General features: G+C 45.4%; 1 protein-coding gene across 1 annotated transcript; it reads left to right on the top strand.

The window, feature by feature from the left end:
- The first annotated feature begins 12,092 nt into the window (after positions 1 to 12,092).
- On the top strand, positions 12,093 to 21,324 carry Serpina6 (serpin family A member 6). Its single transcript, XM_052738207.1, has 4 exons — positions 12,093 to 12,711; positions 14,657 to 14,927; positions 19,288 to 19,435; positions 20,895 to 21,324. The coding sequence occupies exons 1-4, from the start codon at positions 12,102 to 12,104 to the stop codon at positions 21,072 to 21,074; spliced, it is 1,209 nt and encodes a 402-aa protein (XP_052594167.1). The 5' UTR covers positions 12,093 to 12,101; the 3' UTR covers positions 21,075 to 21,324.
- The last annotated feature ends 5,165 nt before the right edge of the window (positions 21,325 to 26,489 follow it).

Here is a 26,489-nt window from a genome sequence, read left to right as displayed (position 1 = left end):
GGGTTGCCGGTTCAGACACTTCTGTACATATGTACGCAAAATGGAGTAAATGAATGGAGCTGGTGGAAGCCCGAGTTGGGTGGGAGGTGACTGGAAATCAAGGTGACTCTAAAGTGATCTGGGGGCCCTAGGCAGTTAAAGATACTTGCTGACAAGCCTGACAACTTGAGCTTGTTCCCTGGGACCCATATATGGTGTGACAAGAGAACTAACTCCCACAAGTTGTCCTCTGACCTCCACGGGTGCGCTGTAGTGCATGAAGGCACACACACACACACACACACACACACACACACACACACACACACACAATGTAAACAAAATTCGAATAACCCATGGCTGAGAACTGGAGATTTAAATGTGAACTGATGTTTAGCTTAATACGTTTCTAGATAAGACATGTGCAAGTGCTCATAGATGCATGTGCATAGGTTTGCATCCACGCATGCTCCCTGCACAGTCTGCTGAAAATCTAGAAGCGGTGGTACATGGCAGCAAGGAGCATGTGTCACATGGAAACCTTGTTTTTACTATCTGCAATACAGAAACTGGAGCTTCTTGGAGAAATGGTGGATTCTAGGACCAAGGCAGGAAAATGCAAGGTGACCCTGCAGAGGTGCTTGATGATACCAGGAAGCAAAGAAGTGTTCTTTAAGCCCCTGCTGTGCTGGGGAGGCAGTGATACCAGGTGTCCAGCCCATGTGTGGTATTCCATTGTGGCCACCAGAGCAAAATAACGGAGTTGCTTCTGGCTGCTCTTCACAGGAGAAGGAACCCAGTGTCCTGATCAGAACTTGACACTTGAACTTGAGTATTCATGTAAGGATGGCATTCAGTAGAGTTTGAGGGAAGAAGGTTCCTCTTGCAAACATGGGGACCTGGGAAGTGAGCATGTACTAATGTCTGCCTTGGGAGGAATGAAGGGACAGAGGAGTGTCATCCCTGAGACCTGAGGGGCAGCTCATGTCTGTCTGGTACTGAGGCAAGGAGCATAAAGTTTTTACCATTGCTGACTCACCCAATGGCATCTCCCAAACAAGGATATCCAAGAAAGGGGTTGGGGTTGGGGTCATTCCTGGAGCTAGCCATTCATGAGCTGTGTCTTGTTGGGTAATACTCTTGGACTCCTCTTTGCTGTTCACAAAGGCATGGGTACTCATAGTTCCTTCGAGGGTTTTGGGGAGGTTTTTAATACAGTACTACATCCAAAGCTCTAGATATGCAGTAGGTGCTCAAGCAATGGGGGCAATCACGCTGAAACAACATGGAGATTAGCCAGGTGAGGTTCAGTAAACTGGCTCAAAGGCTTGTTTGTTCAATAAATAAGTGCAGGTGAAGGTCAGCAGCATGTGGGTGTACAAGTGTAGAGATCAGAATCAATATTCAGTTTCTATCTCAGATGTTTATCCCCATCGGACACACTGAGAATTGATTGTGGCTCCCCACCAGTGCCCAGAGACAGCATGGTACAGTAGACAGAGTACTCGCTGGTATGGAGCATAAAATAAGATTCTAATTCTCATTTGGCCTCCAGTGGGGCAGACCTTGGTGAGGTCCAGGTTCTTCCGACCTGGACTTCCTCGTCTCCCAATGAGAGCACTGGCCTCTAGGAATGGTGAGCACTGGTCTGTGTGCCAGGCCTGCTCTCACACCCATGGGACACATCACTGATCACCATGGCTCTATTTCTTCTCAGTTCAAACAGTTCCAGAATCCCTACTACAGTAATTCTCCAGGATGTACCACAGAGGACCCAAGATGGCAGCTTGGATGGAAACAGCTTTGTGAGTTGTCCTAATGATCTCCAAAGTGCCTCCTAGGTGTTGGTTGTCTGAGTCTATTATTCTTTGCTAGAAATTGACTTCATTATGAATCTCCCAAGGTCTGTCTCTCTCCTCCTCCCTTCCTCTCTCTCTCCCTCTCCCCCCACACAGGGAAGGGGAGGAAGGAACAGAGGGAGGAAGGCAGGGAGGGAGGGAGGGAGGGAGGGAGGGAGGGAGGGAGGGAGGAAGGGAGGGAGGGAGGAAGGAGGGAAGGAGAGATTCTGTCTCACTGTGTAGGCCTGGCTGGCCTTGAGCTTACAGAGATCTGCCTGATCCTGTCTCTTGAGTGCTGGAATTTAAAGACAAGTGCCACCATGGCTGGATCTCATAATTTCAGTTTAATCACAAGAAAAACAGAGAATTAAGGGTGTCCTAATGTCAACCTCTGGCCTCCACACAAGGCCCAGCATATATATATGGGTGCACACATAACAACACACACACACTTTTTTTAAGCTAAAAGTTATGATTTGGATGTGGCTTGCTTGTTGCCTGCAGTTTGGAATTTTGGTATCAGGGTGATGGGGTCACTAACAGATGAGGCCTGATGGGAAATTAGTTGACTGAGGTTGTGCTCTCAGAAAGCATTAGTAGATGTGGGCCTCATTTGGTCCCCAGTTGCTTTCTGGCTGCTTGTCTTGCCTTGTTACCTCTGTGTGCTCTCACCACTGTGATGCTGTCCACACTGAGGTTCTCCCCAGAGCCAAGATAATGACAGTGTAATGTCCTAGAGCAGTGGTTCTCAACCTGTGGATCATGGACCTTTGGCAAACCTCTATCTCCAGAAATATTAGCATCACAATTCATAACAGTAGCCAAATCACATTTATGAAGTAGCCATGAAAATAATTTTATAGCTGGGAGTGTCACCACAGCATGAGGAACTGTATTAAAGGGTCACAGCATTAGGAAGGTTGAGAACAACTGCCCTAGAGCCTCACAACTGTGAGGGTGAATGGACTTTTTTCTTTTCAAAGTTTCCCAGCTGCTAGTACTACAAACTAGGAAAACAAACAAATATGCTGGGTCCCATCTGACTATCGAACAGTCTGGAATGGAGGAGTGTGGATTAAGAAATAATAGATAGAAAAAATAGAGACATAGACAATGTAAAAGAAAAAAACTGAGACACAGAATAGCATCGGGAAAGCTCTGAGTCAATACCACAGTCGCCCAGAGTCTATTTCTCATGGGACTTTTATACACCAGCAAGGGGAGAGGCAAAAGACCTCCCCCTATCAAGGACACTATGGTTCAAGTATAGATAAGTGTAAACACTTCCTTAATTCTCAAAACATCTAGTAGTCGTGCCTTATGGCAAAGTATCCTGTAATTAGGCCTTGACGTATAAGACACCTGGTAACCACGCCTTTGGCCAAAACATCCTATTATGCAACTTTGCGGGCAAAACCAGCTCAGACTCTCTGACCTTGAGTCAAGATGGAATAAGGCCACACTATGTAGTCTCTGTGGCCCCCACAATACCCAGCCTCAGAGAGTTCAGATCATGACAGAGCTCCAGGCAAAACTCAGATTTTGCCCAGTTTTCTGCAAGAAAGATGATGGTCCCTGCAGAACTTTCCTCCTCTACCTCATGTTTCTGGAACTTTCTCAGGACACTGTTAACTTGTGAATCCATGGGTCACATCTGGATCAATGGCAGGCATTCACATGACAACTCTACCCTAGCTCAGCATCCTGTTTCAAACTCTGAAAACAGATGTGTTCCATGGAGTGCCAAGGGTTCAAACCTGGAATGCCATGACCTCTGTCCCAGTGTGAGACATAGCAAGAGCGAGCTGAACAAAGACAGGACAGTAGAATTTAGTGGAAGGAGCATAGGCTTTGGCTGGGGTCCATGGTTTCAAATTCATTTCTTTTTTCTTTTTTTTTTTGTTTTTTCTCGAGACAGGATTTCTCTGTGTAGCTTTGGAGCCTGTCCTGTGTAGACCAGGATCTCACTATGTAGACCAGGCTGGACTCAAACTCACAAACATTCACCTGGCTCTGCCTCCCAAGTGCTGGGATTAAAGGTGTGTGCCACCACCGCCCGGCTTCAAATTCATTTCATTGTCCATTTGTTTGGCACAAGTGACTTAATGAATTCATCTGACATCTATGCCAGTTTTCCCAAGTGCCCAGTGGCAACTCTCACTGGCATCCATGGTAAATAAAGTCACAGTAGGTCAACACTATTCCACATTCTTTCAATATATTACCTCATCTAAACTTCATGACATTCCAGAGGGACTCTAGGGACTGGAGTGACCCTAGGAACCCCTGAAGAGTATGCAGCAAAGTGAGAAATCTGGATTTGAATCCAAGCTCTAACTATTGCTACATTACCCTAGATGATAATACATCCACCCCATAGGGTTCCTGAAAGGATAAGTCAGTCAACACACATCCAACAGCAGAGGTGGGAGCTTGTGAGAGGCGCCAAGCATTACACTCAACTCAGTGAGCTACATGTTGCTTGACCAACAGAGTAGAACTGAACCTGAGGTAGGAAGGGAGAAAGAAAACAAAGGAGGTAACTTGACAAATAACAAACTACCCTCATTAGGCGAAGTGTGGAAACTAAAGCTAAATAAACAGCTTTCTCATGAAAATGAGGGTTGATGGGGGCTTGAGGGATGTTTGGTTCAGGGTCTGCCTGAAGCCTGAGACCAAGAGTAAGGACAGGTGGCCCCAGTGGCTGTGACCAACAGGAAAGAATATAGTTGGTTCTCATGGCCTAAAAGACAGGTCCTAGTATCAGTGACATCCCACCCACGTTCAGTACTCTCAGTTCAGAATTTTTGAGAAGCAGTGGAAAACCCCTGAAGAGCAACCAGCCTACCAATGTCACCCACACACTGCCCAAGGGCACTGGTTGACATCTGTATTTTTCAACACAGCTCATGACTCCTTGAATAAATAGCCAGGGTGGGGAAGGCCAGCCAAATGCCTTCTCTGGAAAATCTAATCGCTGTAGTCTTTGGCTTGACATGATCTTTCCAATGCCAGGCAAGGCCTGGGCTCAGTCTTTCTGGCCATGAGATTCCAAAGAGCACTGCCGTTGCATGCCTTTTCCTAAGGAGACATGATAGACACTGTGACAGACCAAGAAAGACTCCGAGTCTCACTTAGTGAACCAATGAGTTTACTGGGCCTACTTACAGAAGCATGGATGCCTCAAAATCACTCGCATCAACAAAGAGCACATCTTAGCATGGTTGGTGAGTCGGAACAGAATCCCTGGCGCTCCTGGCATGACTTGCAGGCTGCTCAACCTGTGGAAGAGTCTCCCATTCCCAGTAATCGTTACTGCTTATATAAGCTTGGGGAGGGGCCTTGTGAGTCTTGTCACTTTCAGGAGTTTCCTGAGCCTTGTGAATCTCTGTTTACTTCCTAATTCATACGTGTCTCTCCAGGTGGCTGTCCTTAACATCATCCACATGGTACTGGCTTTATAGATATGGAGAACACAAGAGTTACTGGTTCACAGGAGGCATCAGCACACATTTTTACAGAAGACCAGGGAGTTAGACTGTGTTCAGTGGGATCAAATTCCCCAAGAGAGGCCCTGAGAATAATGTTTTAAACTGTGAGGGTGACATTTGAGCATCAGTGGATACCCCAGGATGTTGAAGGTTCCAGGAATAGGGGATATCTGCCAAGGAAAGCCATAGGAAATGAGTGAAGACCGCCCAGGAGACAGGCTACGTGGGCTGAAAACACCAAGAGTGCGGAAGCAGAGTTGCTCGGGCCTGTTGCGGTCCACATCATGGTGTCCTGGGCCCTAGAAACCAAATGTGGAGCCAGAGGATTTAACCTTTGCCCTGCTGTGTTCTGTTTTGTTTTGTTTCTTGCTTTGGTCCCATCCTTCTTTGTGGCTTACCAGTCTTCCCTTTGGAATGGGATCATCTGTCATGTACCACTGAATTTTGAAAGTACTTAACTCCTTTTATGCTTACTGAAGTGCACAGCCAAAAGTTCCCTGAGCAATGTTGGAACCAGTAAGGATGTCCCAGCTCCTCAGCATGGACCTAGTGTGTCTTGTGTTTTGAAACGGACATGGTATGGCTCCAAGCTGCACTGCTTTACCTTCCTTGTCAACTCTACTAGGAGATGATAGAGGCATGCCCTAGTGTGTCTGTGAGAATGTTCACAGAGACATTCATTGAGGAAGGAAGACCCGCCCTGAAGGTGAGTGACACTAACACGTGGGCTGGGACCCAGACAATAAATGCAGGAGAGTACCACCTCCTGTCTTGCTTCCTGGCTCGCCATGATGTGAACAGAGGTGTTCTACGAGACTCTCCTACCAGGATGGACTGAACAATCTGATGACAGCAGGAAGCTGAGACTTTACCTCAAGAAAATAGAAAAAAGCAACAGATTAACACCCAGACACTTCTTTAAAAATTTGGTTTCTAAAAATAGAAGTCAGTTATAGGTTTTTTCTAAGTTTCACACATGAGTGCAATGCATTTGGGTCACATCTACCCCCTCTCCTCCTCCTCCAACTCCTCTTTAAGAAAACAATAATTTTCTTAAAGCTAAGAGCTGAGTCTTCTAAAGATTAGACAGATTTCTCTAATAAGATTTATCAAAGGGATATGAGATAGTTCAGTAAATCAAGTACTTGTCTTACAAGCTGGAGGACCTGAGTTCAATCCTCAGAGCCCACAGGAAAAAAAATATCTGGGTGTGATGGCATTTTCTTGCAATGGTAAGGCTGAGGAAATGGAAATGGGTTGATCTCTGAGGCTTGCTGGCCAGCCAGCCTATTTGGAGAGTTCCAAGTCTGTAAGAAACCCCGCCTCAAAAACTGGTGGATGGAGCCTAAGGAACGTTACTTGAAGTTGTATTTGGCCTCCACATGCATACCCAGACTTGTGTATATGCAACACACACACACACACACACACACACACACACACACACACACACACACACACACACATACAAACACACACACATACACATACACACACACACACAAAACTTATCAAGAAGAGGAAGATATGTGTGTGTGTGTGTGTGTGTGTGTGTGTGTGTGTGTGTGTGTGTGTTTATAAACAAATGTGGAATACTGATTTTAAATAATAACTAGAACACCAGTGGGAGGCTTTGTGAATAACTTATTTTGTTTTGTTTTTGACAGAATTTCTCTGTGTAGTCCTAGATGTCTTGGAACTTCCTATGCAGACCAGGCTAGCCTAGAACTCATAGAGATCAGCCTGGCTCTGCCTCCCTACTGCTGGAATTAAAGGAGTGCACCACTGAATCCAGATATGTGGTGATATTGTGTTCCCCAATATATTGTGCACCCTAATAAACTTATCTGGGGTCAGAGAACATAACAGCCACTAGATAGACATAGAGGCCAGAAAATGGTGGTGGCACACACGCCTTTAATCCTATCATTTGGGAGGCAAAGAACTCTGTGGATCTCTGTGAGTTCAAGGCCACACTAGGAACACAGCCAGGTGTGGTGGCACACACCTTTAATCCCAGCACTTGAGATCTCGTGTCTTTGCTTGGGAAAGACACATGCCTTTAATCCCAGAAAGTGATGGCAGGAAGCAGAAAGGTATATAAGTCGTGAAGACCAGAAACTAGAGGCTTTTTAATCTTTTAGGCTTTTGAGCAGCAGTTCAGCTGAGATTCATTCAGGTAAGGACTCAGAAGCTTTCAGTTTGAGGAAACAAGATGAGCTGAGGAATTGGCAAGGTGAGGTTGGTTGTGGCTTGTTCTGCTTCTCTGATCTTCCAGAATTCACTCCTATACCTGGCTCCCGGGTTTGTTTTTTATTTAATAGGACCTTCTAACAATCAATGCTGCACAGATAACTGTGAATAACATTTAATCTACAAATCTAGATGAGATAAATCCTTGGGTATAAAGTCCAAAATTGGCTTATGAAATAGAAAACTCGAAAAGAAAAAGAATTAACAAAACTGGAATGCTCCAAACTTCTAGGCATGACCTCTGACCTTCTCTCTTTATCAGCTTCCCTCACCCTTGGGTGGAAGTAATGGTGCTGTCAACCAAACACAGGGCTCGGGGCTCAGGGTGGGTGTTCACAGAGGCGTATCCCCTTGGAGACTGTGCTCGGTCCAGGCACAGATGGACAGTCCTGTCCACGGTCCTCTGAGGAACTGAAAGAAACACTGAGGCAAAATAATTATTTTTTTTTTCCTTCACTGTCAGCCAGTGAGAACCACATAACCTGGGGATCAGAAGACTCCTTCTCCCCACCATAACTGAATAGAGTGGAAGTCACAGAAGGAGATGAGAAGGAAGAAAAAGGTCTCGTGACTAACTGGACACCCTGAAGCCCTTTTCGCTCACTGGAAGTCTCATTCATGAAGAAAAAACAAAAACAAAACAAAACCCTAACATTCCCTTTCACTTTATGATGTTTCAATGCGTGCCTCCTGCAACAAAGGAGATCTGAGGAATGAACACCTGGGTAGGAGGACGGGTGCTAGACTTCGGGGAAGAAATGATCTCAAGGCAGCTCCCTTCATTTCCAGCACCTCTCTGTTTCCTTATGTAAAGAACAGATGCTGACGGGGGATGTAGCTCAGTGGTTGAGCCCTTGACCAGCATGCATAAGGCCTCAGGTTGAATCCCTGGCAGCTACAGAAACATCAAATTAAAAGAAAAAAAAAAGAAGCGTAGTCAAGTCAGTCTCATAAAGACGGTGGTTGTCTTTTCAACGACCCATTGGGAGGCTTGAGATAACCCACAGGAAGCCCTTGGCTGGTCATGCATTCATTCATGCACGTGTTGTTCCCACCCTTGGCTAATTCTTCCCCTCCTGGTGCCAAGTATCTGGCTCTTAACAGAGTCCATGCTGTGGTGCTTATTAATGACACCAGTGGATCCTCTGCCAGCTGGCACGGAGCACCCACAAACACTGACGCAACTCCAGCCACATTTTCATATTAAAAGTAAAACTTCAGGGAGCAGAATGCAGTGGAAAGTTAATTTACAGCATTACTGTGTTTACCCTCACTACCTATAAAGCCTCCCATTGGTTGATGTTTGGGGGGTGGGGACCACCAAATGGTGAAGGCCACTGTCTCCCTCCTCTAACCATTAACTAGCAAACAAGGTTTAGTGGGCAGCCTCCCTGAAGCCTTACTGTACATATACTAGCATCCCAGACAGCCGAGCAGAGCCAGCAAGAACAAGCGGAACCCACTGCGGACGTAAGTTACCCCTGAGAGCCCTCCATGCCTCCTGCTCTTGCCAGGATCCCCACCTCTGCATCTGCTGCACTCCAGAACACAGCCATGCATGCAGCTTGCTTGTTCGAGATTTTGAGTAGGCGAACATGATGGCAGTCAGCTGTGGCATGAGGCAACCTTGTGGAAGGCTTCCCAGATCCTGGAGTCTGGGAGTCACCACTGGGGTTTGATTTCCCTTGGGCTCCTTCCTTGCCAGGAAGCCATCACTGGGAGCTGTGACTATGTTTCATTGTTACCAGTGGCCTGATGGAGCAGCATTAGCACCCAGGAATTGGGGGGGGGGGGATCTCAGAGCTGAGATGGGTGTCAGGCACCACTATGGGGTAGGGTTGGGGTGCACAGCTGGTACATGCAGGGGCACTCTGAAGAGTGTCCACACACCCCTCATCCATCAACCCTCACTTGGAGATCTGGGGTGGGGATGCTGCCAATAGGAGAAAGACCTGTGTTAACTCTCTGCATCACACCATGAGCTGTGATGCTTACCTAAATCCCTGCCTAATCCAAGCCACTTCAGAGAGGAGGGGCAAGGAGGGTATTGCTAGAAAGAAACACGTGACCCTCAAGCCTTTTCATAGGCTGGTCTGAAAGAGACACCTTGCTGGCCATGTGGTTTTCAGTAGAGATGAGCAGGGTGGCTCTGGAGATGCATGCCCAGTCCTTTATGGATGCCCTGCTTTGTCCAGCTCAGTTTCCCCAACTCTACAATGAGTTGCAGGATTACCCGTGAAGTGAGTTTGTGTAAGTCATGCGTTGATGATAGCCACACCAAGCATTCACAACAATCTCATGAGGCAGTGGGGGTTTTCATCTCCATCGTAGAGGTTTGACACAGGAAGAATGAGGCACACGGTTGCCCCCAAGAAACAGCAGGAAGAGGAAAGAGGCCCAGCCTACTATTGACTGGGGTCCTTCCCCTAAAGGGGATCATAGACAGGTCATGGCCCAGTGCAGAAACCAAGATGTCACTGTGCAGAACACGAGGACAGTGGCAGAGAAAAAGGAGGATGGAAAGCTTCCTGGAGGCAGTGACCAAGCACCTGAGTCTCAAAGGCCAAAAGGGAATGAGCCAGGCAAGGAATGGGAGGGGCCCACAGAGTGGAGCCATATGGGTAGGGCAGGATATCGCCATCTTTATCTCCAAGTCTCAGGCCAGGATGGAGCTCAGCAAACACTAGAGGACTGTAGTGACCTGCTCTGCCATCTATGCCCTGCCCTGTCCTAACCTCTGACCTGGCCTGCAGCAGGGTAACAATCCAGTGTGTGTCCTGAGGAAACCTGTGACACCCAGCAGTGTTGCAGACAGACAGACAGCACTCCAATTTAAAACTGGAGGACTGAGTCATGAGGGTCCAGTGGGCTGGGCCTCCTTCCTCTTCCTGATGTTTCTGAGGGCAACTGTGTGCCCCAGTCATGTAGGCACTAGGGAGCCCCTGAAAACTCAGCTTCTGCCCCTCTGTCCTACCCCCTTTTAGTCATAGATGTTATCTTTCTGGATTGGGGAGCCCCCAAGACTTCAACTTATAATTTTGTTGTTGTCCGCAAATTTGAGAATTTTACACATGAAAACGTGGTCTGAAACGTGGTCTGATCAAATCCACTCTTCCTCCCCTGCAAGTCCTTCCCTCTTCCTAGCACATCCTCCCCAACATCATGTGTTTTGTTCGTTTGTTTTGGAGGTTTTGTTGTTTTGTTTTGTTTTTTGAGACAAATGTTTCTCTGTGTTACAGTCTGGCTGTCCTGGAACACACTTTGTAAACGAGGTTGACCTCGAACTTACAAGCATCTGCCTGCCTCTGCCTCCCAAGTGCTCAGATTAAAGGTGTGTGCCACCACTGTCTGGTGGGTTTTTTTTGTTTTGTTTTGTTTTGTTGTTTTTAATACTGAGTCCACTTTCTGTGGCTAGTATGTGTATGGGTGTAGGGCGATCTACGGAAGCATGGCTAGTCTCTCATTCTTAAAGAGAACTAATTCTCCCTCTTCCAGAAGCCGTCAATGGAAACCCTACTGCAGTTACTCTGCAAAAGAAACATGGTAACAAACTGCCTGGGGCGGGGGTTCCTGTCTTCTACCCAGGGGTTAGGGCGGTTCTCAAAGAGGCTTCTTTTTGCAGCAGACAGTGGTTAACACAGAGAACCCTCAACAAGTCAACCTCCACGCTTTTAAAAGTCACATAGAATATAAAAAGGTGGATTTAAAGGTCACATAGAATATAAAAGGTGGATTTGCAAAGTAAAATTCCAATGACACCTAGCCTGAGCATGGTTTAGCAAGTTGTCTGCATCCTGCCCTTTAGCAGGCATCTGTATCTCTCCATCGGCTTCTAACTGATGTCCAGTGGCTTTTCTTTTTTTCTTTCTTTCTTTTTTTTTTTTTTTGTTTTTGTTTTTGTTTTTTCAAGACAGGGTTTCTCTGTGTAGCTTTGTGCCTTTCCTGGAACTCACTCTGTAGCCCAGGTTGGCCTTAAACTCACAGAGATCCTCATGGCTCTGCCACCCGAGTACTGGGTTTAAAGGCGTGCGCCACCACCGCATGTCCAGTGGCTTTTCATTCTGATCTGGAATCAAAAGGAAACCCACTTAGCAGGGTTTCATACTGTACAAACTGAGCATGGTTTAGCAAGCCCTCAGTTTTGAAGGAGAGCTTGGCCACATTTGGTTTAGCTTTTCTTGCATGTTAAATATATGAGTTGCATGGGTCCTAAGTCCGTCTGAGTTTCTGGCTGCCTACAGTAGAGTTAACAAAGTCTACTTTGAGTTTTTTGATGAAACTTACAGGAGAATATAGGCAAGATGCTTGAGAAAGTGTTAGGCACTTAGCAAGTGCACTGAGTAAAAACATCTTCCAATATGGACCCTAAAGGCCAGGGCTCTGCTGTGACTGCCAAGGTCAACAGCCAATGGGAAGGGAAAAATAGAGGGCAAAGTGGGGTCTTGGCCTGCCTCCAACAGCACCATGTGCCACCGACTCTGGGACTGCCATATCCTCTAACAAGCACTCTTGATTTGGCAGGGTATACTCAACCAGAACAATGCCACTTGCTCTGCATACCTGTCTCCTCTGGCTATCTGCCAGTGTCCTCATGACTGCCCACACCTTGAATGACAGCACCGCTGAGTCTTCATTGAGCCCTCACCGAGGCCTGGCCCCCACCAATGTTGACTTTGCCTTCAACCTGTACCATCACCTATCGACCTTGGAGCCTCACAAAAATATCTTAATCTCCCCCGTGAGTGTCACAACGGCCTTGGCCATGATGTCCCTTGGCACAATGGGCCCCACAAAGACACAGCTTCTCCAAGACGTGGGCTTCAACCTCACAGAGATACCTGAAGATGAGATCTACCAGAAATTCGAGCAGCTCAGTCACCTTCTCAGCCAGTCAGACAGCAACTTGGAGATGAGCATGGGCAATGCCATGTTCCTCAACAAGAACCTGAAGCTAAAGGACTTGTTCTTAACAGACATTGCACGCTATTACAAGTCAGAGGCCTTGACCACCAATTTCAATGACTGGGCTGAAGCCAGCAAGCAGATCAACAAGCATGTTGAGAGTAAGACACAGGGGAAAATCACACATGTGTTCTCAGACCAGGAGAGTCCAGCCGCCCTCATCCTGGTCAACTACATCTTCCTCAAAGGTACTGCTCTCCCCTCCCTCCCATCCTAATGAGATCCCACTCCACCACAGATCTCCCTAGTGCCCACAAAGCCACCCCACACAAAATGGCCTAGAGTTCACAGCCAGTTCTGACCATGTCCTATCCCTGACAAATGCCAGTGTCTACCAGATTGGAACTAGGATACCCACAGTGCTGTTCTTGAACACTTCCTGAAAGATTTGTTAGAATTATAGATTCCAGAACTCATGGCTGCCTTGCTGAAATAATACCTCCACAGGAGAGCCCAGAATGTGTCTTGTGTGCCCCTCCACCAACTGAACAAGATTTTTATGATCAGTTGGTTAGGAGACACCTTGCTCCTAAGAATCAAATCTGACCTTCCTCTATAACACTGATTCTAAGCAGAAGCTGAGGCTCTCACCTTCCCAGGTACATTAGGCAACTTTGAGGAGCACTTTTTTTTCTTTTTTATGTCACAACTAGGGGTAAGATAGGATGAGGGACTGGGATCCAGTAAGTAGAGGCCAGGAAGGCTACTGGACATGCAACTCACAATGCTGTTCACAATGCACACACACACACACACACACACACACAAATACGCATACACACAAACACACACACACACACACAAACATAGACAGAGAACACATACAAATACATAAACATATACACAAACACATACAAGCCCCCTCATGGTGTCACCATCCCTAAATATCTAGAGTGTCGAGAGTGAAAGCCTTGGTCTAGAACCCTCTACTTTTTCTGTCTTCTCTAGCCTTGTGTCTCAGTACTTTCCCTTTTCTAAGATCTCAACATACAGTGCACGTGCAAACACACAGCACACATACAACACATACACACAGCACACAAACACACACACAGCATACATACAACACACACACACACACACACACACACACACACACACTCGACTGACTATACCAAATTCCTCTCCTGTCCTTGAGCATGCTTGCCTCCACAGAAGCCTGTATGAGCCTCCTGATAATACTGTAACAAGTTACTGTGGACAGTGGCTGTATACATTTGTTATCTGCTAACTGTGGAGGTCAGGAGATTAGACCGGGCCACACTGCTTGGGGCTGGCTTCTGAAGGACAGAAGAGGCTAAGGGGCAGGTGTTGCAAGCAGCCAAGCTTTGACTCAGTCTAAGGAATGACATTCTTTCTGTCAGAACTGACCAGTACCACAGCAAGCAAACAGGCTAGACAGTGACTCCACCAGCTGAGGGGAAGGGGAACTGTGAGCCTGAAAACATCCTGTATCCTGACTCTATACACAGGAAGACAATGATATATATATATCATTGTCTGGAATGCCCTCATTCTAAGTGGCAGAGGCACCAGCCTCCTCCAGGAACTGGCCAGACTTTTGAGATGGTTCATTTCTCCAAAGTGAGCTTCTCCCTCTTCCCACCAGAGACCATGAATTCAAGGTTTGAGTTCTAGGACCACCAAAATTCTCAGCACTGAGACCTACCTCAGGCCCAGAGGCCCAGTTAGAAGTCTAATTTAAGTGGGACCTATCTGCAATCCAAGACCCATGGTCCTTTTCTCTCCCCTTGCCTGTGTTTGGAGGCTAATCTCAAGCAGAGCTAATCCTCAACCACCAGAGAGCAGGGGACAGGGCAGGCTGCATCGCCCAGCATGCTGCTGCAGGCTGCATAGCCCAGCACACTGCTGCTGCACCACTCTGTTGCATGCAGAATAGGCTTTAAGCTCCTGAGGATTATTGCATCTTTCTGGGAATTGGGCAGCTCAAGCAGGGTATTCCTGGCCTGCAGCAGATGGCTGCATACCTTACCTTGTTTCTGCAGGATCAGTGGGTGTTCCGCTGCTTCACAAGAGGGTGTCCAAGCTTGGTTTTAATTCCCAGTCTACAAACCTAATGATTGATAACCCCTCCCATCTCCTCCCCCCCCCCCCCGCCTTGCATCTTTCCAGGCATGTGGGAGCTTCCCTTAAATCCAGAAAATACCAAGGATGAGGACTTCCACGTGAACGAGACCAGCACCGTCAGGGTGCCCATGATGTTCCAATCAGGCAATATGGATTATCTTCACGACTCAAAGATCCCCTGCCAAGTGTTAAAGATGAGATACTTGGGAAATGGAACTACCTTCTTCATCCTTCCAGACCAGGGCCAGATGGACACCGTCATCGCCAAACTTAACAGGGACACAATTGAGAGGTGGGACAAGCTTCTGACCAAAAGGTAAAGCCTCCAGTCACCTTGTGGGTTTCTATAAGGTGTACGTTTCTGGAAAACAAGGCAGGGAGACTTCTTCCTCTCCAAGATAGACCCCACAAGGCCTTACTGCTCCCCATAGGCTGTGAGCTTCTGCAGCTGGACGGTATACTTATATATCCATCTATCACAGAGGTCGTTTGGGGCATACCACACGTCCAATCCCCATTTCTTGTGAATTTCATAGTCATAGACATTTTGTACATTATATTTTTATATCAATTCCTTAGAGGGAACTCACCAAGCACCAAGCTCCCCCACTTTTCTCTTTTCTTAGCTGGTTCACTATAAAGGGAATCTGTTAGTCCTTGGGGCCTCTGTAAGGTACAGTGCAAATGACTGTTGCATCCTGGGCAACTGACCATAGTGAAAAGAATCATGGAGAAACAGCTGCCCAGGTGCCCTGTGTGAGCCTGTTGCTCTAGCTGCATTATTTTCTTAAGCAAATATCTTCTAAGTGAGTTTATGCTTTCACATATGAATCCTGTGGTGTGTGTGTGGTCTCACCTCCAGATGTGGCTCCTATAGCTACAATTTAAAATATCTCTTTTTTAAATTCAGTACTAGGAATTAAACCTGAGGTCTCTGCATGCTAAACTCACCGCTGGGCCGTTTTTCCACCTTTTAAAGGTGGGTTTACTCAGACTGGCCTTGAACTCATTTTGTATGCCAAGCAGGCTTTGGCGCTTCAGTCTCCTGCTGTGGGGTCTGCAGTAGCTGAAATTAAAGATTACCACAAGGCTCAGGCTCATTTCTTGGGTATCATGCAAATGTCTTGAGCAACCATACCTTCCCTTCCTTGTTCACAACTTTTAACGTGTTCTTCTGACCAGATTGTCCTTTTTTTTTTTTAAATCCTTCCACTCTGCATTTTTGTTCTCAATTCTCACTGTAAATCTGATCAAAGCAGCCAACAGAACCCATGGCATGATACTGGGATGCCTTGAAATCTCCTATGCTTTGTGAATTTATTCATCACATTTAAATCCAGGCCCCATGCAAGTCTCAAGGCATGGACAAAGTGCAGATAACTTGATTGTCAGAATGTAACATGATCTTCCTCTTGCTCAATTCCCTACCCAGCTCTCATTCCCACTTGAAACTTCCTAAGCAGTCTTTACTTACATGGGACCATCAGCATTTTGCTCTTCTGAGCCCCCTCCCCAATTACACAGTAGGCTCCTTTTTACAGAATTCTAGAGCTTCTCTAGCTGGACCTCCAAGCATTTCCAATTCCTCAAGCCAGTTCTCAAGACTTCTGAACCACATTGTCTGGTATTCACAGAAAGCGATTCCTGGTACCAGGAATGAGATATGTTAGTTTTTGTTTGTGTTACTTCATTCTTCATTGCTGTCGTGAATACCTGAGAGAAACATTGAAAGAGACAGAAAGATGTCTTTTTCTCTACAGTTTCAAAGACTGCAGTCCATAGTAACTTGGCTCTGTTGCTTCTGGGCCCATCTATGGTGAAGCAGAACACTGGCTCCCTTTTGCCCCCTTCGCATAGTCAGGACACCCAACCCACATATAGGATGGGTCCTCCCTCTGCAATTAACCTCTCTGGAAACACCATCACAAACACACCCAAAAGTGTATCTGCTACCTGGTTCTAAAATCCAATCAATAGTGAAGATTAATCATCACAAGTCCACCCCTTGACAACTTAATACTCAAAAAAACATCATTTTTAAACTATCACATCCCACTCCTGGCCCCCATAGGTGCATGGCCATCTCATAATGCAAAATGAATTTACTTCTTTAAAAATTAAGTAGGCTTAACAATATTGACACTGTTCAAAAGTCAAAAGCTTCTTTTGAGACTCAAGGCAATATCTTGACTGTAAGTCCCTGTAAAATAAGAAACCAGTTTCCATACTTCCAATATACAACATCACAGAATAAAATTTCCAATTATAGAAGGGTCGATTGGGAGAGGGGAGAGAGACCAAAGCAAGACTAAAATCCAAAAGGACAAAAGCAACATCCTGCAGTTTCATGTCTGGGCATCTTGGTGGCCTCATTCAGGCCCCAACAGCTTCTGCTTCCCTTTTGCTGCCTGTGGATGATGTAGTCTCTCTCCTGGGCTGATTCCACTCCACATCTGCAATTATCCTTGACAGTCACCCAAAGGACCTGTCACATTCAACATCCTGGAATCTCCACTGCCACTGAGGCTTCACCTTCACATAGCCTGCTCAGGAACTCTGCATAGGAAACTTATACTATACGTTGCTTGGCCTCAAAGATTTCCTGGAAACTTGGTGCCAGCTTCTATGACTCCTCATTATTGCATCTTTAATGCCTACCAAAATTTCCCAATGTGGGTGATGCCAAGTTCGACTGCTAGCTTGAGATGTCACTCCTCGGATCACAAATGCAGTAGCCTCTGTATGCCTTTGTGTCTGAGACTCAGAAGATCCTTTCCTAGGTAACAATTTTCTTACAGGTACCTTGAAGGCTCCATCATTTCAGATGCTAGCCTTTCAAATGGGTCTTTTGCACTCTTGAAGAGTAAGTAGGAACTTGCACTCAAGGCTCTTTTCTTACTGTCCCAGTGCAAAGTCTCTGGTTTTCACTAACAATGTTAATCTCTCTAATAATAATATGGTCAGTTTATCTAAGCCCATCCTGTCCTCAACTTCAACCAGCATTAAGTTCCTTTCCTCACCAAACTACACATTTTCCACACCTTTCTGCTCTAATTTTCTGATACCTCTCCCTGTAAATCTGGGTAAATTCAGTCAGTAATAACAGTACCACAACTTGGATGATGTTTTCTTGAAATTTCCCCTGCAAAACAACTTAGTCCACTACTTCTGAGTTCATCCTCATCCAAGCTTTTAGGATATGGACAGAACACAGCCACACTTTCCACATAATGTAACCTGGATGGCCTGTAGTCTGATTGTTGTCAATAGAGTCTTCCTTTCAAGATGAAACCTTGTGATCCAGTACTTCACTGCCTGCATTTCTATTAGCAATCTGGCTTGCACACTCTTACCAGCTTTTACTATCAAACTCTAGGGTTTATCTAGACCACAGGCTCAAGCTCTTCTAAATTCCTCATCAAAACCATTTCCAAAGGTCTACAAACCAGGTAGTCATAGGAACCACCCCACTTCTGGTACCAATTTTCTGTACTAGTTTTCTGTTTGCTGTGACAGATACTCAACAGAAGCAATTTAACGGGAGGCAGTTTTTATTTTGGGTTCTGGGTTAAGAGAGGATACATTCAGTCCATTGCGATGGAAAGGTATGATGGTAGGAAAGTGAGATGGCTGGTCATAGTGCATCCATAGACAAGAAACAGTAAGAGCAAATGCTTGTGCTCATCAGGCCTCTCAGCTACTTTTTTCCCTTGCATTTTTATATATTAAAGAAGATTTATTAGGTTGGTTTATACACCACTATAGTCTAGGTAGTCCAACAATGGAAGTCTTGCCCTGGTTGAGAAAAAAAAACCAGGAGCTTCTCAATCCATTAGGCTGGATGGCTCATCAGTCCAAATCTGATGCTGAAGACCTACGGAACTCCTGTAGAGTAGTTGGTCTTCATTCCATAGTAGAAGTCTGAAAATCTGGATTCTGATGGCAGCTTAAGATGACAGAAGCAGCTGTGGTGGCAGCAACAGAGCAGGTGAAAGGTCAGATGAAAGTGCCAGCAAGACATGAAAATAAGCAGAAACTTCTCCCTCTGATTTCCCTTTTCTCCATCTCATAGCAGAACTCAGGCTGTTTAGGATGGGTCCTCCCTCCTCTGTTAAACCTCTCTGGAAATGCTTTCATAGATATGTTTGAAAGTGTGTCTCCTAGGTGACACTTGAAAATGTCATTTTGAAATTAAAGTCTAGTCATTTGAAAATAAAGATTAACCATGAGAGGCCTTAACAGCACATAGGCTGAACCAGCTGTGATAAGGATATTAGCAGAGGGGACAGGACTTGGCTGTTGGGGCATAGAATCATTTGTGTAGGTTGGCCAGGACTAACTACTGCTTCTGGCCAGGAGTTCTCTCCACACTCTTATTCTCCCTTCTTCAGAGACCATAAAGACTGATCAATAGTCCAGCTATATCACAGACATAATCAGCTCAAAGGAATCATCCAGAAAAAAAAAGATGAATTTAGGTAATTCAAAGACCCAGAGAAGAAGCTTACATATGAGGAAGAGATCATTCCTGCTTTTTGCCCTTCCTGTCATCCCTAGTGAGTGAGTCAGCCTGTTGCTACAAGTACTGAAGAGATCTGTCTAGGAAAGGATATGCTGCTCTCTACCACAAGGCCTAGCCTTGGACCCTCTAACTTCTTCTGCTTCACCTTGAGCAGATGGGTGAACCTGTACATCCCCAAGGTCTCCATGTCTGGTACCTATGACCTTGAAGATGCACTGGCAGGCATGGGCATTACAGATTTGTTCACCAGTCAATCAGCTTTCTCAAACATCACCGAGGATTCTCCACTAAAGCCGTTAAAGGTAAGTATCTTGGGAGCTTTTTCTCCAAAATTTACACTAAAAAATCTTAACAGTAAGCAACACAAGCCCATTTGTGAATGGTCCTGCAGATCCCAAGCTGAAAACCCCAGGACCAAGCCCCGTCAACCACAGTTCAGTAAACAGAGGCTCAGCAAGAAAACAACCACACAGAAAGCTCATGACAAGGGAGAGTCACAGCCCCGGCAGCTACCCAACCCATGAAGCCTCACGAGAGAGGGGACACTGGAAAACAAAGTTGTCGTGGCAGAAATGAGAGCAGCCCCAGGCAAAAAGACATAGAGGACACAGTAATGATCCTCCTCAGCAACACACTGAGCCTTCTACTCAGTTGCATGCCTCAGCCTTCAGCTTGATGTTTTCAATTCATAAATTCATTCCAAACATTTTGATTGAACACCTACTATGTGCCCAAGCCTGTGCTGGGATCCAGATATGTTTCCATTACTCAGATGTGGACACTGTCCTCAAAACACAGGGCCCTGGGTGGTGCGTGGAATCCTTACTTAGTGAAATCTGAGTTCAATAAATGGGCTGTGTGGATGAGTAAAGCCAGTGAGGAAGCTAAGCCACACAGAAGCCTCCTTTTACCCCTTTTTTTCCTTTTCGAAAAACAGGAAAGGGATTTTTCCCCCAGTATGGCTGTACTAGAAATACCAAAGGATAGAATATTCTAAGGCCCCAAAGCACACTGACCACTGACTGAAGCTTCAAGTTTATATAGAGAAGGGAGACATTATCCCAACTGCTCAGGGCAATCCTTAACCCAGGAAAGGCAGAGAGCTTGACATGGTCATGGAGCTAGGAAAACCAAACAGCAACAAAAACAGTTGCATGTTGGACTCTGGGTCAAGATCTCAAATCCTCGAGACTCACCACAGAGGTCCCAGTCCCAGCTCAGCCTCTGCCTGGAGCCTATAGCAGGAACACTCAGGGACCTTCAGACTTGCTGAGAAGTGGAGTTGATGAGACCCCACCACCACCAAGGCATGCTGGGTATACAGTGATTGTCACCTATTATTTAGTTGCTGGGATGGGATCTGTCAGCCATTTAGCTGTCTTCAGAATTCCATCTAATTTTAATCATTAAAAGGAGCACAGCAACAGCAAAGGGCTTGCCTTTCAACTTCAGCCTGGACTTTCCTAGGCAGAGGAGGCAAAAGCACTTTGTAGAAGTTCAGCTCTGCTGTTTCCGTAGCTAGGTGGGCAGCGTGAGGTGTTTTGAAGCCTAGGGTCTGGTAAGTCGAGCCCAGGATAGACCATGAGACCTGGTTCCTTTAACTTCGGTGTGGTGTGTGCAGCCTGCTAGTCCAACAGGGAGGCAGTTTGGGGCATCCTGGCTGCTTCACCTTCCATGGATGCAGTGTCCACGTGATGAGACGTGGACAGTTCCTTCCTCATGACAAGGACTCATTTCCCGCCTCTGACGTGTTTCTCACAGGTGGTCCACAAGGCCATGCTGCAACTGGATGAGACAGGTGCACGGCATGTTGTCACCAGAGAGGCTCCCCCGATACCTGAACCACTCACCATCACCTTCAACAGGCCCTTCACTCTCCTAATTTTTGACGACTTCACGTGGAGCAGCCTATTGTTTGCTAAAATCATGAATCCAGCCTAAGCTCATGCCCTGAGCCGCCATGGTGCCACCTGACTTTGGGAGGGCATAAAAGCCTTTCCCCAGTCTTCTCCAGGTTCTCCCCAACCCAACCAAGTATCCTTACTTTTAGATGCTTTGTAATGAATGACAGTTGAGAAGGGACCCCTGAGAAAGATGAGTTATTAAAGGATGTTTTTGCAAACTCTGTGGAGTACCTGGGTCATTGCATTCTGATGAGGGCTTCCTTCTCGATTTATACACAGGTGGTGCCTTCTCACTGTCCTCCATGGAGGGAAGAGCAGAGAGAACTCTCTAGGGTCTTTCAGAGGGGCACTAATCCCGTTAATGGAGGTTCCACCCTTATGATCTCATCACCTCCCCGGAGCCCTGATAGACTTTTAACTCTAGGTTTCAAAATGAATCTGTGAGACATTCAGTCCGCAGAATATAGTGCTAAATGCTACCACGTCCATAACATGCACCTCAAGAGGGCTGACTCCGGTCAACAATACCACCTCTTTTTCTGACAGGAACAGAAGCACAGAGCATCTTGGATCAGTCACAGGTCCAGAGTGCAGTGTGTACAGGGAGATGTGTGGCTTCAGAGGGAGACTAGCCTGAGACAGAAACCCAGCCAGGTCACAGAGTGGTCCTAAGCTGAAACTAGAACAATGTGGTTTTCTTTATAAGGTTGGGGGGAAGAGGGGCTGGCAACGAAGGACTGACAGACGAAGTCTGTCATGGGTGAGTGGCACAGAGTTACCAAAGGAGAAAGTAGCAGATGTGAGGGATCAATTCTAACACTTCGTTCTCTGTTCTTACCTCGGAATCAATACACGCACACTGATGTGGAATCCCAGGGTTTGGGTCAGCCATGCTGAAGCAGTTTCCCTACCTCTACCCAGAGAGCTCCCATGTCAACCATGCACACGCAGAACACTGTTTCTGTCCTGCCGTGGCTGTGATTTTGGTTTTGTTTTCAATTTTGTAAGTCAGAGAATAATCAAACCAAGTTCATAAATTTCCTTTCTCTTAAGTCCACTTACCCTTAAATACACTATATGTGTGTTGCATGTGTAATATAGTTTCAGCATATGCATTCTTTAATGGATATTTAGCATAAACCAAAAGTGCCCTCTGAAATTAATTGGTTGGAAAAATTCTATGAAGCCATGTAATGTTTGGGAATCACTAGGTACTAAAGGAAACGTGTAATTCTTCTCATCCTTGAGCCAATTCCAGATGAATCAAAGATTTAAGAACAAAAAAAATGAAATCATCATGAAGTAAGGAGCCAATATATGTTTTTAAAACAACTTCAAAAAGAGGAAGTCTATGTAAAACCCAGGACCACTGAAGAGAAGGCTGCTACACCGAGCTACATAAACAAAGTCAACTGGGTTTCACAGAGGGTGAGGGAGGGTGTCTTAGTTAGGGTTTCTATTGCATGACCACAGCAACTCTTATTTTAAAAAAACATTTAATTGAGGTGGCAGCTTACAGTTTCAGAGATTTAGTCCATTATCATTATGCCCAGGGAGCATGGTGGCTGGGAGTATGGTGGCATGCAGGCAGATATGGTACTGGAGAGGTAGCTGAGAATTCTGCATCATACAGGCAGACAGGAAGTGGTCTGTGACACAGGGTGGTATCTTGAGCATATATGAGACCTCAAAGCCCACCTCCACAATGGCACACTTCCTCCAACAAGGCCATATTTACTCCAACAAAGCCACACCTCCTAACAGTGCCACTCCCTTTGGGAGTCATTTCCTTTCAAACCACCACAGAGGGATAAAAATAGGAAAGTTAATTTCTCTACTGAGTCACTTATTATTTTAAAAGACTGGGAGGAGGTTGGATTGGGCCTGGGACAACGGTGGCTGATTGAATAGTCTGTTCTTACTTATCTTCCTGGGATACTATAAAATCAATACTGTACAAATAAAACTCCCTGTAATTCAGGCTTCCACATGGCATTATCACCTGAAATCTGAGCCCCTGAAGAAGGTGGGTATAGCAGAAGAAAAATACTTGGAAAAATAAGCTAGCATTATTGGGAAGTGAGGATAGGTAGACTGTGGGGCCAAGTTGGTGGAAACAGGTCACTGGAGGTGTGTCATTGGGTGCCACACCTTGCCTTGGCCACTTCCTCTATTCCATTTCTGTTTCCTGCCCATCGTAAACTAAGCAGTCCCCCTCCTTCACATGTTTCTACCATCATAGAGGTCAACATCACTATAGCTCCCCTACGAGGGGGTTCAACGATCGTGCTTTGGAAATGTCTGCCTTCAGAGTAAAATGAACCTCTCTCCGTCTTTTGAGCCGTTTCTGTCAGGCGTTCAGGCATGGCAATGAGAAAAGCTGATGAGAGATGGCTGGCGTCTGCTTTTGTTTGCTTTTGTTTCTTTTTTGTCAAAACTTGATGAAAGCACAGGTCCACAAGAGAAACACGAAGGACCTTGGGTAGGAACAACATGATCAAGTATAAAGAGAAAGCTCTTCAAATCAGCTGAAAAAAATAGACACTCTACACACAGAGGACAAAGGTAAAGCTGGGGCTGGATTTCTCATCCGTAGTCATGTCAGATACTCAATATGCTGAACGGAGAAGCACACTCTCTTTCTGTATGATTCCGACCCACACCGCACACCCTGAACTTAACAGGAAGGAATTTCAGACAAGCCTAAAATGAAAAACTTACAAAATATCTAGGCAGAATCCTTCCAACAGGCCTGGAGAGAAAAGGAACAAGCTCGTATTGTCTGGTCGGGAGGACAGCAAAGGGCCATGAAAACCAGTTGCACTGGGAGCCCTGGAGTGGACTCTAAACCAGAAAAGGTGGGGCAACCGAGATTTGAATGAGTGGATATTACCAACACAATACAGTCTCCCTATGAATTGTCCGGGTTTAATGGTTATATGGTAGTCGTGTACAATAGTTAACACAATTTGTCCGGGTTTGATGGGTATATGGTGGTCGTGTACAATAGTTAACACAATTTGTCCGGGTTTGATGGTTATAAGGTGGTCGTGTACAATAGTTACACAATTTGTCCGGGTTTGATGGTTATATGGTGGTCGTGTACAATAGTTACACAATTTGTCCGGGTTTGATGGGTATATGGTGGTCGTGTACAATAGTTACACAATTTGTCCGGGTTTGATGGGTATATGGTGGTCGTGTACAATAGTTAACACAATTTGTCCGGGTTTGATGGGTATATAGTGGTCGTGTACAATAGTTAACACAATTTGTCCGGGTTTGATGGGTATATGGTGGTCGTGTACAATAGTTAACACAATTTGTCCGGGTTTGATGGGTATATGGTGGTCGTGTACAATAGTTAACACAATTTGTCCGGGTTTGATGGGTATATGGTGGTCATGTACAATAGTTACACAATTTGTCCGGGTTTGATGGGTATAAGGTGGTCGTGTACAATAGTTACACAATTTGTCCGGGTTTGATGGGTATATGGTGGTCGTGTACAATAGTTACACAGTTTGTCCGGGTTTGATGGGTATATGGTGGTCGTGTACAATAGTTAACACAATTTGTCCGAGTTTGATGGGTATATGGTGGTCGTGTACAATAGTTACACAATTTGTCCGGGTTTGATGGGTATATGGTGGTCGTGTACAATAGTTACACAATTTGTCCGGGTTTGATGGGTATATGGTGGTCGTGTACAATAGTTAACACAATTTGTCCGGGTTTGATGGCTATATGGTGGTCGTGTACAATAGTTAACACAATTTGTCCGGGTTTGATGGTTATATGGTGGTCGTGTACAATAGTTACACAATTTGTCCAGGTTTGATGGGTATATGGTGGTCGTGTACAATAGTTACACAATTTGTCCAGGTTTGATGGTTATATGGTGGTCATGTACAATAGTTACACAATTAGGCATGCAAGTTATCAATTTATTACTCATCAGCTCTAAGTCTTTCCATCACCATTGCTCTGCAAATCTAAGACTGGATCTTTTTATTTTTATTTTTTTTAGTTAAGAAAAATTTTTCATTCATTTTACACACCAATCAAAGATCCCCCTCTTCCCTACTCCCACCCCCCCAGCCACCCCCTCCCAACGCACCCCCCACTCCCACCCACAAGAAGGCAAGGTCTCCCATAGGGAGGCACATTCAGTAGAGGCAAGTCCAAGCCCTTCCCCCTGCCTCAAGGCTGCAAGAGGTGTCTCATCATAAGTAGTGGGTTCCAAAAAGCCCACTCATGCACCAGATGGACTCTGATCCTACTGCCAGGGGGCCTCCCAAGCAGATCAAGCTACACAACTGTCTTTTTAATGTTTCTCCTTCACACATTGGGCATGGTCGGAGACTTTGTCAGTAGAGGGCGCCAGAGAAACACTACCAAATGAACCGGCTTCACTTTCCTGTCTGGTTCAAGCCAAATAAGTGAGACAGAGCACTAGATGATAATTAGACACAGACAAGACAGACAGACAGAGGGACGATAGACAATAGGTGGAGGCTTAGAATATAGTTAGAAGGATGGATAGGTGACTAGATGGATGCAGACCGATGATGGAACTATACACCCTGAAAAATAATAGTTGAAAGATACTTTCTTAACTATGCCTCTTGAATGCACATGTAGACACACATATACATCTGATTCTTAAAAGTGAGAATTTTTCTTACATGAAAAAACATTAAACTGAGTCTTACTAATGCAAAAATTGAGACAAAAATACTCATTATATCCGTTGTCATTTCACATTGTACTGGGATTATTTATCAGATGATGCAATTAATTACAGAAAAGAAAGTAGAATGGGAGGGGCAGACAGAATAAAACTATCTGCATCTTCATGATGTGGTCATATGCCTGCATCGCTAAATAGACAAAAGGATATCAAAGTCTATATCAAAAATACACTTGAAAACCAATAATCACACAAATCAGTAAATGAGTTCAGCAAGATGTCAGGTTACATAAAAATGACATTTTGATATGCACAAATAACCACCAGCCAAAAATACAAACAGCAAAGCCAACAGCAGCCTGAAAGATACAACACATGGGAATGAATGTACCAGTGCCCCAAACCTACGCTGAATAAAAGAAAACACTCCTAAAAAATGCAAAATTAGGCCGGGTGGCGGTGGCACACACCTTTAATCCCAGCACTTCTGGAGGCAAGGCAGAGCCAGGCAGATCTCTGTGAGTTCGAGGCCAGCCTGGTCTACAGAGTGAGATTCAGGACAGGCACCAAAACTACACAGAGAAACCCTGTCTCGAAAACAAAAACAAAAAAAGAAAAAATGCAAAATCAGATATAAACAAATTAGATGTGGAAAGTTATTCTTTCCTGAATGAGATTGTTCAAAATAATCCACATACTATTTTCTCTAATGTAATGAATTAATTTATTGGGATTCCAGTAAAGATACCAACTTTTTTT

The sequence above is a fragment of the Peromyscus californicus genome, unplaced genomic scaffold, assembly GCF_007827085.1.
Source record: "Peromyscus californicus insignis strain IS unplaced genomic scaffold, ASM782708v3 Scaffold_15__1_contigs__length_86483966, whole genome shotgun sequence".
NCBI lineage: Eukaryota > Metazoa > Chordata > Mammalia > Rodentia > Cricetidae > Peromyscus > Peromyscus californicus.
The sequence above is the reverse complement of the archived record's forward strand: the minus strand, read 5'-3'. Positions and strand labels throughout refer to the sequence as shown.